Source organism: Ursus arctos, unplaced genomic scaffold (assembly GCF_023065955.2).
Source record: "Ursus arctos isolate Adak ecotype North America unplaced genomic scaffold, UrsArc2.0 scaffold_21, whole genome shotgun sequence".
Lineage (NCBI taxonomy): Eukaryota > Metazoa > Chordata > Mammalia > Carnivora > Ursidae > Ursus > Ursus arctos.
Window position 1 is genome coordinate 29,900,291 of NW_026622886.1, and position 17,198 is coordinate 29,917,488.

The 17,198-nt window shown below is 35.7% G+C and overlaps 1 protein-coding gene across 2 annotated transcripts in view; it reads left to right on the top strand.

The window, feature by feature from the left end:
* Window positions 1–17,198, top strand: part of PPFIA2 (PTPRF interacting protein alpha 2) — a 465,096-nt gene that overhangs the window by 307,949 nt on the left and 139,949 nt on the right. For both annotated transcript variants that reach the window (XM_026499958.4, XM_044384552.3), the window contains exon 6: window positions 16,812–16,928. In XM_026499958.4, the coding sequence (XP_026355743.1) occupies window positions 16,812–16,928 (117 nt within the window). The remainder of the gene's footprint in view (window positions 1–16,811; window positions 16,929–17,198) is intronic.

Here is a 17,198-nt window from a genome sequence, read left to right on the forward strand (position 1 = left end):
ATATCTCCTTTTTTAATAACACGTTGATAAAGCAAATATCTTATTTTTCACCTAGAAAACACTGCCAGTGGGAGATAAGGAGGATAATAACTTATAAGTAGGATCTGAATATGTGTTGAGAAAGTTTTATAAAATCAGGAAAAGCATGAGAGAGTGAGAAAGGTAAATATATAGTCTTTTATGAGAAAAATTGCAAAACAGATTATAGTGTCATTAGAAATATTTTGGGGGCACCTACTTTGTGAGACATTAGGATGGGTGAAACACTAGGGTGGTGCTTTTCCACCCTCTTTTAGGCAGATTCAATCAGTTACCTCTCCTCTCAGGTTTATGAATCCCCACATCATGACATAATTGCTGTTGTTACTAGCAATTCACTGTTAGTGAAAATTTATTGAGATTCTGTTATTGCGTCAACACGTTACAAGGCAGGAAGTATTGTCACCATTTTAAAGATGCTGAAACATGGTTCTGAAACTTCAAGTAACTCACCTGAAATACAAAACTAGTAAATTATTGAGCCACTGATCTTTTCTTGGGTCTATTAATTTCTTCAAATCCTTACTTTTCAAAACTCTTCATAAAGTTTTGGTTATTCCCCACCAATTCCCAGAAGTATAGCTACTATCTATCTAAGTGATTGGATGGACTTGTACCCTCACTAATGCTTCTGTATGTTTTCATAGGCTGAATAAAACAGCTGGGGGAAGAAAGTAAGTTAATATTTTATTAACTTATTTATTTTTAAAGATTTTATTTATTTGAGAGAGAGTGAGAGAGCGAGAGAGAGCTCAAGCAGGGGGAGGGGCAAAAGAAGAGGGAGAAGCAGACTCCCCACTGAGTAGGGAGCCTGACTCGGGGCTCAGTCCCAGGACCCTGGGATCATGACCTGAGCCGAAGGAAGTCTCTTAACTGACTGAGCCACCCAGGTGCCCCGTTAATATTTTAATAGTCAAAGAAGAGCAGTCCACTGAAGCTCTGGTATCCTTTTTTTTTTTTAATCAATTCTTTTGGATATTTAGGATGTCACCAAAAAGAATAAATAAATGGAGAGGAAATACACCATAGTGGAATAGTTTTCAACCAACATCATCTTTAAAGCATTTGAAAAATGTAAATGTATCTAGAAATTCTTACCCATTGTTAGCATGAGACCTGGCTATCTTCACTTAAAAAATAAAAGAAAAAGTGTTATAATTGATTCTGATGAAAACCTAAGTTGAGAACTAGAGTGAGTATATAGTAGAGAAAAATTATGGGCTTTGAAGCAGACAGACATAGGTTTGACTTCCTATCCTGCCATTTATAAGCTAAGTGATTTGACATAAGTCAGTTAACATTTATTTATTTATCTATCTATCTATCTATTTTATTTTATTTTATTTTGAGAGAGAGAGTATGTGCGTAAATGGTGGTGGGGGGGGGCAGGGAGAGAGGGAGAGAGGATCTCAAGCAGGCTCCACACTCTGTACAGAGCTCAATGTGGGGCTCAGTCCCACAACCCTGAGATCATGGTTTGAGCTGAAATCAAGAGTCAGACGTTTAACCGACTGAGCCACCCAGGACCCCTAAGTCAGTTAACATTTTTAAAATGGTGAATGTGTATCAGTAAAATATGAATGAGATCAATAACTACCTATAAGCCTATTGTAATAATGAAATAACACAAAGTAAAAAATGTAGCACAATTAATATAACAGTTACTCAATAAATGATAAATATCATGTTGATAATCAAAATGGTGATGATTCTCACTTCTCTAATGAGGATAATTTGAGAGACGCATAGAAGTTGTCCCATGAAAGTATGATTAAAATGCTGTGCAAATAATTAGAACCATTCTTCCTAAAGCTAGTTAGAACTCTAGGGACATGATTTGGAAAGTATAACTACGTTCATCAGAAAATTTTCTTTACAAATGAAATTAACATGCTCAAAACACTATTTCAGGTATCAAACAAAGGTTCAAAGGATGACACATATAGGCTTAATGTGGGAGTTATTTATGGGTGTAGGACTAAGTCCTGATTTGCTGCAAGAGGATGCTGATGAGATAAGTATTTAATCAACTTAAACTCAGGTCCTATTTCCTAGCTCTAGTCATTCAGACAATAACCCAGTTCTAATATGCACTCTGATTTGCTTGCGTGACTGAACTAACATCCAACTCTGAGTCACATTGCCTTCTGGGTATTTGTGGTAGAATATTAAGGTCCATCTGTCCATCCTGACCACTTCATAGCAAAGCCCCCAGTTCAACATGGTGCTCTTCTATCTTTGCACACTTCTGACCATAATGGGAGAAATCCTAGTGGTTATTGAATTTACTGCTGAGGACCATCCGTGCTCCCTTGATATTTAAAGAAGCTCCTTCCATTTGTGTCAGAATTACTCTCATCACAAGTAGAGTGCATAATCTTATACATACTTCCTCTAACCACCAAAGTAATTTTATCTGTATGTAAACTCAATATAGTCCTTCTAAAATATACAGCTAGTTCTAAATTATAACATCCATTTGGGCAAGTTGCTTTTATCCTTTCTCACTGAGAGTTTATCACAACTTTTATTGGCTCAACTGACACATACACACACATAATGACTCTATCTTTGGGTTGGAGTGCCTGCCACAGTTGCCACCACTTCTAGCAAGCAGGATATGGAAGAGGATCAAAATGTATATTAAGATAAATTTTAGGGACATGATAAGGAAGCAGTACACATGATTTTTGCTTACATCCCATTGAACAAAACTTGGTTTCACAATCACTTGGAGCTGTAAAAGAGACCAACAAGTGCATTCTCAGTCAGGTGGCCATATGTAGGAGTTCTATGGCTAAAGATTGGGGGAATGGATATTAATGTATTAATATAATAGTAAGTTAGTTAACATTAGATAATATATAATATAATATATTAATAAGGAGCATCTAGAACATGTGGCATATAAAGAACGCTTGGGATTCATTAGTAAATTGAATAAAGTCATGTAAAAATATGTACACAAATATCAGTAGCATTCCTATACTAGCAGTGAGTAAGTAGAAATAAAAAGTAGCAAAATCAAAATAACAAATTTGAAGACCATGAAAAATGATTAATCAAAAATGTATATAAGGATAATAATTTAAGATCTTATATTTAGCAGAAATGACATTCACTAACAAACATTTATTAAAACAATAATTACAATTAATAATTATAGAATACCCACAGAGGCTCTCTTCTAAGTGTTTTGTGAATTTTAACTAGTTTTATCTTCATATTATTAATCTCTGAGGCTGGTATTGCAAACATTATTTACAGAAAAGAAAACTGAAGCTCAGAGAAGGTAACTTGTTCAGTTTGTACTGACAGAACATGGCAGAACCAGAATTCTACTTCATATCTCATACTCTTAATCAACACTTTGTCTTATCCCCTGGACAGGTACTAAGTACTGCTTTGGGCCTTGAGGACATACCCGTAACCAAGTCAGAAGTTGCCCTTGCCTCAATCAAAGACCTTGTATTAGAAACATATAAATTTAAAAATGCTTTTAGATAGTGATAAATTCTATGAAACAAATTTCACAGGGCTATGATAGAGACTATTGTAAATGCAATCCACAATTATTTTTTAAGATATTTCTTTGTTCTCTCAGTTCATTAGTAATATCATTAATCAATGTCATCATGTCATCCAAAACATTCCTATTTTGACCAGAGAATTCCAAAGAGCATACAAAAAAAACATATTTACTTCATTAAGCAATTTCATTTTCAGGGATAAGCTAGCCTGTGTTTCTACTGATTTAAATGACATTAGAAACTGTGAAAGTGAATAAAAAATGTTAAGTCTAAAACTCAGGAAATGGAGTTACAGTTCTGACTTTCACTGGGTCCATTTCAACAGTTCTGAAATTGTTTATTTGTTATTTGAGTATAGTTGACACAGAATGTTACGTTAGTTTCAGGTGTACACCATAGCGATTCCACGAGTTTCCACATGATGCTATGCTCACCACAAGCGTAGCCGTCATCTGTCCCCATATGTCTCTATTATGATATCATTGACTATATACCCTATGCTGTTTTTTAAAAAAAAGATAGGCATGAGCTACTATATCAGGGATCACCAAACTCTTCTATAAAGAGCCATCTAGTAAATATTTTAGGCTCTGTGGCCCATATGGTCTCTGTCACGACTGTTCTACTACTATGGAATGAAAACTATCATAGACAATCATGTAAACAAATGAGCTTGGCCGTGCTCCAATAAAAGTGGATTTAGGAACCCTGAAAATTGAATTTCTTATAATTTCTATGTGTCACCAAGTATTATCTTTCTTTTGATTTTTTTCTAACCATTCAAACATGTACAAACCATTTTTAGCCGGCCAGCCTGACAAAAATGGGCTGCCTGAGGACTGTAGTTGATTACCCCCACACCAGGTGATTACTTAGGGCTTGTCCTGGAGGCTCACTGTCACTGGCCTTGGCTTTTCGCTGGGCTTTTCCTCTACCTGCACAATAGGTAAGAGAAAAGCCCTGAATTGACACTGGTCCTCAGACTGAAGGGTGTATGATGATCACCTGGAAGTAGATTCAAATTCAGATTCTTTAAAATGGAGTCCACATTTTTAATAAGCATCATAGGAAATTTTGATGCATGTGATTTTGAACTGTTAACAAGAATCTGGACCTAAATATAACATGAACCATTGAATATAGAACCCATAAACAGGAGATTACGAAACAGTGAGATAAGTAACACAATAGAAATAGGAAGGAACCAAACAACGAATACCTGATACTCTGTGAAAAGAGATATAAGGAGTAGTTAGAAGTTAGTATGGACAAGTGGGAGGAATGTGGCAAGTTTAAAACCCTCTTCTCTATGGAATACTTAATTGGGTGCTGTAAATAAATTCTGCCCTGGTTGAGAAAAGAAGGGTGAGGACAAGAAAGGAAAGAAGCAACACACTGCAAACAGGAGCTGTAACTACCCCGCAGGGGAATTTACCTTCTCCCTAAGTGGTTCTGCCATTTGCTAGCTCTGTGACGTTAGACAATTTCCTGTATCCTCTTTGCCTCAATTAGCTCAAACCTCATTATGAACTTCTAAGGTTATTGTGAGGTTTAAATAATGTGAAGTGCTTAAAACTGTGATTGGCAGAAGTATCTTTCAGTAAGTATTTTTGATATTGATACTGATTTTTTTTTTTAGCTGTGATACTGTCCAACTCCTTTTAAAGATGATTGAACTGAGGTCCAGAGAGATGGAGTGTGTGTCCCACAGTGGGACTAATTAGGTGAAGTTTGGGGGGGGGGGGCAGAGAAAGGTTTATCCTTCATTCTCTGTAAACTTTATTTTCTTTATCCATGGAAATAAAGTGTAAAGACCACATGAGTTCTGGTCCTTTTCCATTCTGACATTTTATAATATATACACATTTAAAAATCACATAAAAATAAAACTGGAATGCGTGCAGAAGAAGGTAGCACATGATTATTGCCATTAGAACCCAAGCAAATAGGTTACTTTAAAAGGAATTGTTCAGAATAATGGGTTTATTATGCTTCTTTTGTTATTTCTAAGAAACAACTAAATGGAAACTCTTTGTATTGCCCTGGCTTCCTTTTTTATATGCAAGAATGACTAATGGATATTGTTTCTGCCTTCTGCATTTTCTCCGGTGCTTTTCAAGCACCTTGAAATGCTTTTCTTTTCCTTAAGACTTTTTCCCTTACCATATCGGAGCTAAAAAGAATTGTTCCAGGACATAGCCTATAATTTTGTCACTTTTGGCCTGACTGGGGAAAAAAAGGTGGAAGGGACAACAAAAAACCAAAGTGTGTATTCACGGTGTTAGCCATGCCTGGCTGAGGAGATCAAATCTAATGGTGCTGAAAGGGAATACAGTCTATCTTCAAGAAGGTTACTTTTATTTATTATTATTATTTTTTTAAAGATTTTATTTATTTATTCGACAGAGATGGAGACAGCCAGCGAGAGAGGGAACACGAGCAGGGGGAGTGGGAGAGGAAGAAGCAGGCTCATAGCAGAGGAGCCTGATGTGGGGCTCGATCCCAGAACGCCGGGATCACTCCCTGAGCCGAAGGCAGACACTTAACTGCTGTGCCACCCAGCCGCCCCTTATTTATTATTTTTTATATCTTTATTGGCCATATGTCTTTTTTAAGTGTTATCGAGGTATAATTGGTATACAAAAATTGTACCTATTTAATGTATACATTTTGATGAGTTCAGACTTACGTATACACTCATTAATACCATCACCACAATCAAGGTACTGAACTTATCCATCACCTCCAGCAATGTTCTTGTGTTCTTTTGTTGGTGTGTTTTGTTTTTATTTTTGTTTCTATAATAATGCTTTTCTATAATTTCTATAATTCTTTTCTATAATTTCTATAATTCTATAATTCTATAATGCTTTTCTATAGTTTCTATAATCCTCTTAATAAGAGAACTGTCTTCTCAGCATATGTTAAAGTGCACAATACCATATTATTAACTAAGGGCACCTATGTTGTAAGCAGTCTCTAGAATGTATTCACCTTGCATTACTGAGACTTTATATTCAGTGAGCAACAACTCCCCATTCCCCCGCCCCGAGTGTGCTGAATCTTTTGTCTGATCTCAGAAGCTAAGTAGGGTGGGGGCCTGGTCACTACTCAGATCAGAGACATTAATTTTAATGTGACATTTTAAAAGATTCAAATATTTGTGGATGGAAATACAGTGTGTTTGGATTGTTAAAGTGGAAATTTCATTCTAAAACATCCAAAAATTCCTGATAGCGTATGATTCACTCTTGAATAAACAGATGACAGAAACATGATCAGTATTAGGTAGATTTACCTTTATTAATTTAATAATCAATATTTGTTCAAAGCATTTTAATATTTCTCAGTATACATAACTAAAGTAGAAACTTTTATTCATGTCTTAACATATTTCATAAAAAATAAACATTTATTGAGACTTTTAAAGACAGGCTCTCATTCACAGAGCTTACTGGCTACTCTATAAACTAATCATGTCTGGACCCATTGGACCATTTACATTGCTGGGACTCTCTTCTCAGCATGACTTGATCTCCTCATTTTTGCTTTTTTTTTTTTTTTTTTACTTGGAGGGTGTGGGATAATTACTGCAGTTCAGTTGTCCTGCCCTCACTGAAGGCCATGTCAAATTAGCCTTTTTTTTTTTTTTTTTTTTTTTTGCTTCTGACTTTAGGGAAGGTAAGGGGCCTAGTGATTGTGGGAAGTATCTTGAAGGAAACCTCTGTTCTATGCCAACATGTCCTTTATGATAAGCAATGCCTTTAGTAACTCCTATTTGTTTTTTTCATTGTGAGACATGTTAAAAGATAAACTGAAGCATATTAAAAATTCTGAAAGTTTCTTTATGCAAAAATCCATTCAAATTAAGCAGCAGGGTCAAACTGGAAATGGTTAGAAGTCCGCCCCCCCCCCCAGGATGGGTTGGGGGTCGGGGGGCAGAGACACACTGTGTAGAGAGAGTGCCAATGCAAAGAAAGGATATTATTTGATTGGCTCTTGTAAAGCCTAGTGGGCTGTTGTGATTGGCTGTCCTTGGCATTTTGGTTCCTTAACCTTGTGGAATTTTCAGGGTCACATTTTGGTTTGCTTATGTAGTATGTCATGGCATTAGAGCCACCTCAGCCTAATGGCCTCCCTGTTTAATTAATTTAACAGTTTATTTTCAAATAGGATTCTGCTGTCTTCAGGGAGGGGAGGAGTTATTAGTAACTGCCATCTTCCTGGATGATGGATATTGCAGTGTATTTTTTTCATGACATTCACAACTTTTAACTAAACTGCTGCCAACATTCTCAGCACTCAATACTGAATTATATTGCAATTGTTTACACTTGTTGTTATACTTATCAGCATTATTTGTTTACCTCAGTGAATATTCTTCACCCCTTTCTCTCTCTCTCTTTTTTTTTTTTTTTGCTTATTTATATTTTAAATTGAGGCTTGCTTTCCTGCAGTGATAAATATAATTTGTTCAGAATATGTTTACCTATTACTGATACTTTTGGAAAATTCTTAAGGACTTTTTTTGCTTTTATTCTCTTCATTAATTCTTGTACTTCACCAGATTAGCAGCTTCCTTGGTCATTTTTATTACTGTTCTTCCATTTTATGCCACTCTTAGCTGCTAACCTGCTACAATTGCAGTCCTGTGCCTCAACAATTCTCCACTAATTCTCTCCATTTTAAGTTATTTTGTATGTCCTGTAGTCGTTTATATGTCCCCAATGAAAATGCCAGGATTTGACATATCATTTTAAATATTAGAGAAATATTTGAATAATGGAAATAAATTAAAATAAAGCGTGACCAAGTATCAAAAAATAGAATGACTGAAATACCAGTTAGATGAACAGAATAGAGATAGTTTCATAGAGAATTGTAATTTATAGTAGAATTAAATATCAATAACTATATTAAAATATAGCTATTGAAATTAATATTATTGGATATTATTACACTGAAAATGAATACCATAAGTATTCCATGCAAAAGCAAATCTACCTAAGCAAACATTCGAAATCCTATTGTTATTGCAACCATTGTCTTAAACTTAAAACTAATACTGAGAGTTTTGCATGCCAGTTATTGTTTTAAAAATGGGCTTTAAAAATTTTAATATTATTGGGTTTTTTTAAAGATTTTATGTATTTGTTTTAGAGAGAGATGGAGAGTGTGAGTGGGTGGAGGGGCAAAGGGAGAGGGAGAGAGAATCTCAAGCCGACTCCACGCTCAGCGCAGAGCCAGATAAGGGGCTCAATCCCATGACCCTGAGATCTTGACTTGAACCCCAAATCAACCGATTGAGCCACCCAGGTGCCCCTCTAATATCATTGTTAAAAGGATTTTTTTTCACCATTAAAAACTACACAAGGAATTCTTATGTTTTTAAGTATAAGCAAAATCAGTTCATATGTAGAATTTGTAAATAGCCAAAATTCATGTCCTGTGTTTTCCATCAAAGAATCACCAGAAACTTACTGGTGATGTGCGCTTAAATTTGAGTACCCAGCCAGTTCATCTAATGGGAATTGGGAAGGCTGGTCAGCCAAAGTGGAGCGTGTTAAAAATAAAGGTATATAATGTGTTCTCATTTATTCAATAAATATTTGTCACTGAATAGAGGTAGTATAGTGGTAAAAATTTGAAACAACCACGAAGTGAATCTATGTTTTCTGCCTCCAAGCTATTTGGTCATTTATTAGGATAAATGGATTCATACATTAAACCATCGATTAAGTAACTCTTTTCTAAATTTGACAAGAGGCAAAATCTCACAGTGGAAACCTCTGATTCTCTTCTCAAAACAATTCGATCATTCATTGAATCTGCTCAGTTTCACAGATTGTCAGTCGCTCACTGAAAAACATTGAAAATGAATGTTACATGGGACCTGATCAAACTGCGTTAGAGTCTATGAAGTTGTTTTACACGGGTTTTAGTATGCTTTAGTGGTGCTTACAGATCAATGGCCAAGACCTAGTGCTGGAAAGTGAAATAGCTATTGGCTCGGGGTCCTTAATTCTGTTTGAGTAAGTATCTCAATCTTTATAGTTTCCCAGTTAACACAAATCCATATAACAACACAAATCCAAACTATTGCAGCTGGAGAATTGCTTAAGCGTAAATCGTAAATCTCTACTATTCTACTAGTTACTTTTCTTTGCTTTTTCATGTTGCAGTGTCAGTGGAATCTAAGCATGGAATTCAGCTAAATTAGAATAAGTATATGTGTAGAAGCAAATTATGTGTTAGTGTAGTGAGACTTCTGTAAGTCTCACTCTTGGAATTGCTAATTGACTTTGGGGTAAAAATAGATGAAAAGAATCTTTGTTAATTAGACATGGGCACTGTCTGGAAGTTGTTGTTAAGTAGGTAAAGGCAGCTATGAATTCACAAATATCAGAATGACGACCCCTGGAGAATTAGGGTGAAGAGTAGACATGATTTATCTTAAACAGTAGTTGAGCAGTTTTCAAAGTAAATTGAAATGACTGTGCCACATAAGAGTTATAAATAAAAATGATAAAAATATAAACAGCATGATTTTTATTCCTGGGAATAATGGAAGATATTTTCTAACTGCATCTAAATTGTTTTGCCAAATCAGGACAGGTAAATGCCCCTGCTATCAGACCACAGAGCTGTAGTCCTGACCTAGATAAATTTTGGATTGTGTATGCAGTGAATCACTTCAGTAATTTTCAAAAGGCATTAGAACATAATACTTAACAGGTTTTGACGGTATCAGACCTGGATTGGAAACCTGTCTCTGTCACGTCTTTTTCTCTGTGACCTTCAGTATATTATTTATTCCCTCTGTGCTAGGTTCTTCATTTGTAAAATCAAAATAATAATACCCAATTTATAACACCGTTGGGAGCATTAAAAGAGATTATGCTAGTAAATTGCTTTGCAATTTGTGGCGTGTAATAGATATTCTACATATAGCAACCATTATTATTGCTAGTAGTTCTTAATTAGAAACTTAATTTCTAAATTTCTTTTTTTAATTTCTCGGCCTTCCTTGTCGAACTTTGGAATGTCCTGTAGATTAATATTTTCAAAAAATAAAGGAAAAACCAAGTGAAAATTAAATTAAATTACATTGCTTTTCTTTTTTCACTTTAAGAATTCTGTTGGCTGAAATCTCTCCTAAATCTAATGCATATAAACACAGCATGTACTTCAGTGCACCCAAATTGTATTACCTAGGCTGCAATATACTTGTAAATATTTTGTAATATTTTAAGACACAATGAGACACAAAGGTCTGGTTAACTTTCATTAAGCTGCCCTCCCCTGATCCCATTCCTATCCTCCTTTATAGTTGCCTGTGCCATCTGCCCTGTCTGCCTCCTTACATTAGAGCTATGAATACCCTTCAAGACTAGGTCAGTACTTCTTATTTTTCCTTTATTTTCTCAGTGAGTTCTTCCATTCTCAAGACTCCTTGCTAATTTTTAATCATGTATGAACATTGGGAAGATTTCAGTCTCACATAGTCCTCCACATTAATGACCAATTTTCTTCTCCATGTATAAATTTTTGAGAACTTTTCCACCCAGTTTTTCTAACTCCCTGTCTTTTCTATTCATATGGTCTGTTTTTGTTCAACATTCTGTAAGTATTTCTAGAGTGTGTCCTACTTGTTAACCAGTGTCTTAAGAACTCGGAATAAATAATCAGATATAGTTTCTGGTCTTGAGGCACTCAGTGGCAAAATGGGCAGCCAGAAAACTAACAGCTAATTGTGATAAAGAGTGATCATTTGTATAACATGAGTTTTTGGAGAATGCTAAGGAATTATATAACTTAAATCCCTGAGAGGAGGATGGTCCCAGAACCCATTCCAGCGTGGGTGACATATAAGCAAAGACCTAAAAGGTGATTCAGAAGCAGTCAAAAAGGAGGAAGGCTGTGTAGAGGAAAACCCTAATCCACCTCCTGTGGTTCTCCTTTACTCTCACATGACTGCCACACTTACAGCACTTCTGACAGCAGATGTGGGTGTGGATGGGTGGGAGGAAAGCCTTCTTCCACCAGGCATTCACTGAGACACCATTGGGTGTCCTACAATTTAGCTTAATTCTGATACTTCCTGGAGATAGTGTCAGATCCCACATGTTAAAGGCTCAGTCCCACATGACTACTCCCTTCCACTTCAGATGTCAGTTGTTTGTGTTTTTTTTTTAATTTTTATTTAAATTCAATTAACCAACATATAATACATCATTAGTTTTTGATGTAATTGTCAATTATTCATTAGTTGCATATAACACCCGGTGCTCATCACATCACGTGCCCTCCTTAATGCCCATCACCCAGTTATCCCATCCCCCCACCAATCTCAGATGTAAGTTGCAAATAAAAGTTGTCACCTGTGTTTCTGACTGATTTCGCTGTAAATCAGGGGTTCTCATAACCCTGTCTTTGGATTCTATTAATTTGCTAGAGCAGCTCAAAGAACTCAGGAAAACCGTTACATTTACCAGTTTATTAAAGAATACAGATGAACAGCCAGATGAAGAGAAACAGGGCAAGGTCTGGGAGGGTCCCAAGCCCAGGAATTTCTGTCCCTGTGGAGTTGGGGGTGTGTCACTCTCCCGGCACATGGATATGTTATGTTCACCAACCTGGAAGCTCACTGACCCCCATACTTTGGGATCTTTATGGAAGTTTCATCATATAGGCATGATCAGTCATTAACTCCAAGCCCTCTCCCCTGTCTGGAGAATTGGGGGTAGAGTTGAAAATTCCAAGCTTCTAATCATGGTTTGGTCCTTCTGGTGACAAGCCCCCATCCAGGAACCAAAAACAATCTGACAGAGGCAAAGGCAGGAACAAAACTTGGAAGATTGGCTTGGAAATATCATGGGTTTGGAAATGCCTAGACACAATGAGTCAGGCTCTCAGACTAAATGAGTAATCAGGAAACACAAGTAAGGGTCGAGGCGAAGCAATAAGCCAGAGAGCATGAAGCACACGGATGCCAGAGTTTTAGTTGAAGTACTTCAGTTTTTTAGTCTCCTGTCATTCTTTTATCTTCATCCGGCTAATGTTTGCCACAGGAATATTAAACAACCTGTAGTACTAGGAACACAAAGAGCTCATGTTCTTCTATCCACCTGAACACTTTTCTCCTATTGTCCCCAGCTGGTAAATTCTTCATCGTTCTTCAAAATCTCCACTTAGAAATTCCATGCTCTGTGTTGCCTTCCATGTCCCTTGTGATATTTTTAAGGGCACGTCCAGTTATAAGTCACGGAAAAGCAAGTTTGAGCAAAAAAGAGAAATTTGGGGCTCATATTAATGAAACGCCAGGGGTAGAGATGATTTAAGAATGGCTAGAATCAGGAGCAGATGTGATTCATCAGGGCTCTATCTTTTTCATGTGCTTTTCTCCATGGACTAGAACTAATGGCAAACAGCCATCTTGATCATACCTTACCAGCTTAACCCCCATAGTAGAAAACGAATCTTCCCCCATATCTCTGCCAGAAACATCTCAAGGAATATTCTGATTTCCCTGGCTTTGATCATGTGCCCATCCATTTGCCCTGAGCTCTGGCCCCCTGACTGACGGTCTCTAGAGTAGGGAAGGAAGATTCTATAGTGAAAATGTAAGATGTTGTTAACAACAGTGATATTGAAGGGATGCTGAGCATTTAAAAACAAATGTCAGCGAACAGTTGACAAATCATGGTTGATCAATTAAAATGACTGTGGGGCAGTGCCCTTGACCAGAGTTCCATGGGCCTTCAGTGGATTGATAAACTGAAAACGTGGGTACAACTATGCCTGGATGTGAATCTCTCCAGGGAGGGGTCCATACCTTAATGATATACAAAGGATTCCAGGATGGGGAGGTAGAAGTACTTGGAAGGGAAATGTTTGCTTCCCATCCCCACCCACTATGAATTTCCCCTGATGTAAGCCACGTGAGGCAACTTGACAGAAAGTAGAAGGTGTCAAGATAAGGAGTTAACTTTTATTTGATTCCTACTTAGTTCTCATCACACTCTGTTTATCTCAGTTTAATCACTTGTTAAGTGTGGATCATAAAAACTATTTTGTAGATTAAAATAGTTTAGCACAGTGCTTGGCACATGGTGAGTATCCAGTACTTTCTTGCCGTTACATAACAACTAGGTAAGCCACAGAGACTACCCAGAAGTGATTCCTCCCACCTGCCATGCCATCTCATTTGTAGTAGGTCATGCTGTTCAGCAGTGAAGGATCCAGGCCTGCTTTGGTATCCTGGACAAGTCACTGTCCCCACCCTTTGACAGCATTCCCTGTCAGTGAGAGCCCAAAGAATGTTTGGGGGCCGTCACCTTCTTTTCATTCTGCTTCTGCTTCCAAGCTAGTTCTCAAGCCATCTCCTGCATTTGCTTCTTAAGCCAGCTGGCAGAATTTCCTAAAGAGGCCTCTGCTACCTGGAACCCCTGTGATTTCTAGGTGAACTTCTCTGCCCTTTGAACACATTAAAGAGGCCCAACCCCCAACGTTGCATTCACAGGAGAGAACCTCTCACTTTTTCCCTTGTGAAAGAAAGAATCAAGATTATTAACACCTACAATTAAATCAGATGCTGAAGCTTTGCTTTCATAACTCCTCAGGATAATTTGTTATTGGGCAAAAATAGAACAGAATAAAATCATTTAACAGTGATAAAGAATATAGAGGATTCTACATCTGTTCTCCTGTTTCAAAAACCTAATTTGTGCACTTGATTAAAAACAACAAAAAAAGTAGGATTTGCATGTTGGTTGGTGAAAGTTATGTCTTAGAACTGTCATGTGTATACTTTGTAAAACACCTGAAGTTTGTCATTTTTTTAACATAGCTGCACACTTATATTTGCATACAGTGTTTTCCATGTGAATTTGGTGTTTTGACTTTATTAGTATTATTATTTAGGTCATTAATTCACTGAGTCATTCAGTAAACCTTTTAGAGGGCCTGCTTTATTTTAGGCACTAGGCAGTGTTTAAAATTTATTTGAATTACTAAACCAGTAGAAATTATTCTGAAAACAGAGCTAAATTTGGTGTTTAATTTTTTTAAAAAGTTTCTCTTCCCTTCTATGTAGATTAAATAATGGAAGAAAATGCATAGAATTTTAAAGTTTATTGTTACCTTTGTCAACATATTTGTTAAGTCATGGATGTTATCTTAGTGGAATGTCAGTGTACAATGCTTAAATTTTTAAAAATTCATAATAAAAGTTCATTATGTAATGATGATAATATAATATTATTCTTTCATTCAAGAGACAAGATGTTAAGAATGTAATATAAAAATGATATACCAAGGGACTATTTTACTCTTATTGTTCCTTTGATATAATCCATTTCTGTGCTAACATCAGAGAAATGTCTCTGAAGGTTCCCACACACTCTAAATCATTATCTTTTGTTACTTCTGAATGAATTAGGTTTACATTCTTTGTTTATCCCTACCCAATCATTATTTAAGTCAACACATTTTTATTGAGTAAAATAAACCTTGCACATAATATGATGTGCTGCTTCATATGAAAATGTTTTCAATAAGGTATTCCTTTGAAAATCGTTTTCCCTGAGTTATCATTAGGACTTCTGATAGCTAAATAACCAAGCAAAGTGATTAAGTAAATAAAGGAAAATAATATTATATTTTAATCAATGAAATACACACAATAATACATAGGGAAACTATAACAAGTGGTTGATGGCAAGATATGTTTTTCTCTGAGGAATGGTATTTCAGCTGAATTTTGAAAGCTGGAATTGTGTTAACTGTGGTCTGAGCTGGGATAGCATGTTTCAGGCAGGAAGATTAAGTTCCTAAAATCTGGGTGAAAAAGAGCCTGGTGTATTTGAGAGAGAGAAAGGAGGCCATTATGACTGATGGGAATCATATAAGATATTCTAGACTTTGTTAAGAAGTTTAAATTTATGCTAAATAAGTTGGGAAAACATTGAGGTTCTTTGGAACGCAAGGAGTGACACAATGTAACTTAAGTTTCAAAGGTGAATCTGGCTGCTCTGTGGATGATAGCTTGTAGATTGGCAAGAATGAGAGCAAAGGAGCCAGTTGTTTGCTGATTACAGTTCAAGAAGAAGAGTATTTACAGAGTTGTTCTTCATTATTTGGTGATATGCCCTTACTAAAGGATAATGCTATATGTTCAAATGCTGGAGGTCATATACAAGATACCTGATCTCAGGAGCACAGCATTGTGCATCTCGGCATTGAAGCAGTGGCAGAGATGGGGACAACCACCCAACTTCTTGACGTTTAACGTTTATTTGGTGATTATTGGTCTATGTGACATACTGGTCTCATATGTGATTGACTATTTATTGTGTATTAAATACTATGGGCATTGATATCCCCAAGAACTAATACCAACTCAGTATCTGAGTTGATAATATAATAAGATTTGCCATGAAATAAGTATGTGGTGGTATTAATGTAAAATACTTCCAAAATATGTACAAATAGCATCTGTGTTTTAAAACACCATTTAAAAATGTTAGAATGCTATTTTTCCTCTGTTTATTATTAAGATCACTTAAACTACAACTATCTGAGAATCTTTCTCAGTTGAAAATACGTCTGTAAAGTTGAGCTGAAAATTTTCAAGAGTTAATTGCTTTTTGAGAAGTCTTCTGCAAATTAACTATAGTTGAACTAGCAGCACGAAGATAGTAGCCATTAAAATAATGATAATGAGACCAGTTTAATTCTAAGTACTCATGATAGTGCCACAAAATTAAGTCCAGTTTATGTATTTGCTTATTTTAAAATTACAGATATGCTACCCCTTAGGGTGAATGACTGTGCTCATAACTAGCCTTCAGCGTGCAATATTTTCATTTTTGTTTCTTTTATACTTTAAAAATGTAGACCAGTATGAATTTTATCACATTTCATAAATTAATTTTAAAAGTAACTTCTGAATTAATAACACATGGATCATGGCATTAATTTAGACACATTTCCAACTACATAGATAAATTTTTCAACTAGAAAATGCTTTCTTCAGTATATTTCATATTCATATAATTATTATTCAAAATGCTAACATAAATGTTAAAAATATTTTAAGTAATAATCTGAGTAAAATTTAATGCTTATTTTCTAATTATTTGTTTGTGTTCATTAGTTCTTAACCACATTTGAATAAATTCAGTTTTTCTAGACTTTATGCTCTATTTTAGATTTTTAAGGCATAGTGCTTTTATTTTGCAGATTGTTGCCTTGCGTGAACAAAATGTTCATATACAACGAAAAATGGCATCAAGTGAGGGGTCCACAGAATCAGAACATCTTGAAGGGATGGAACCTGGTCAGAAAGTCCATGAAAAGGTATGACACATATGACATGGTCCTACATGGAAATATTTACTTGCTATAGCCTTTGACAGAAATATGAAATATGAAGTCCATGTGATAACATTATTATTTTTTGATTTGTTGGTCAAAAGTTGATGATGACTTTTCATTTATTGCTTTTAATTTGATTTTCCTAAAAATAATGCATATGTGTGTATGCATAGATACATATTTGAATTTCTCAATACTTGCTATTAACTTGATTCTCTGAAATAATTCAATTATATATCTAATTGAGCATAT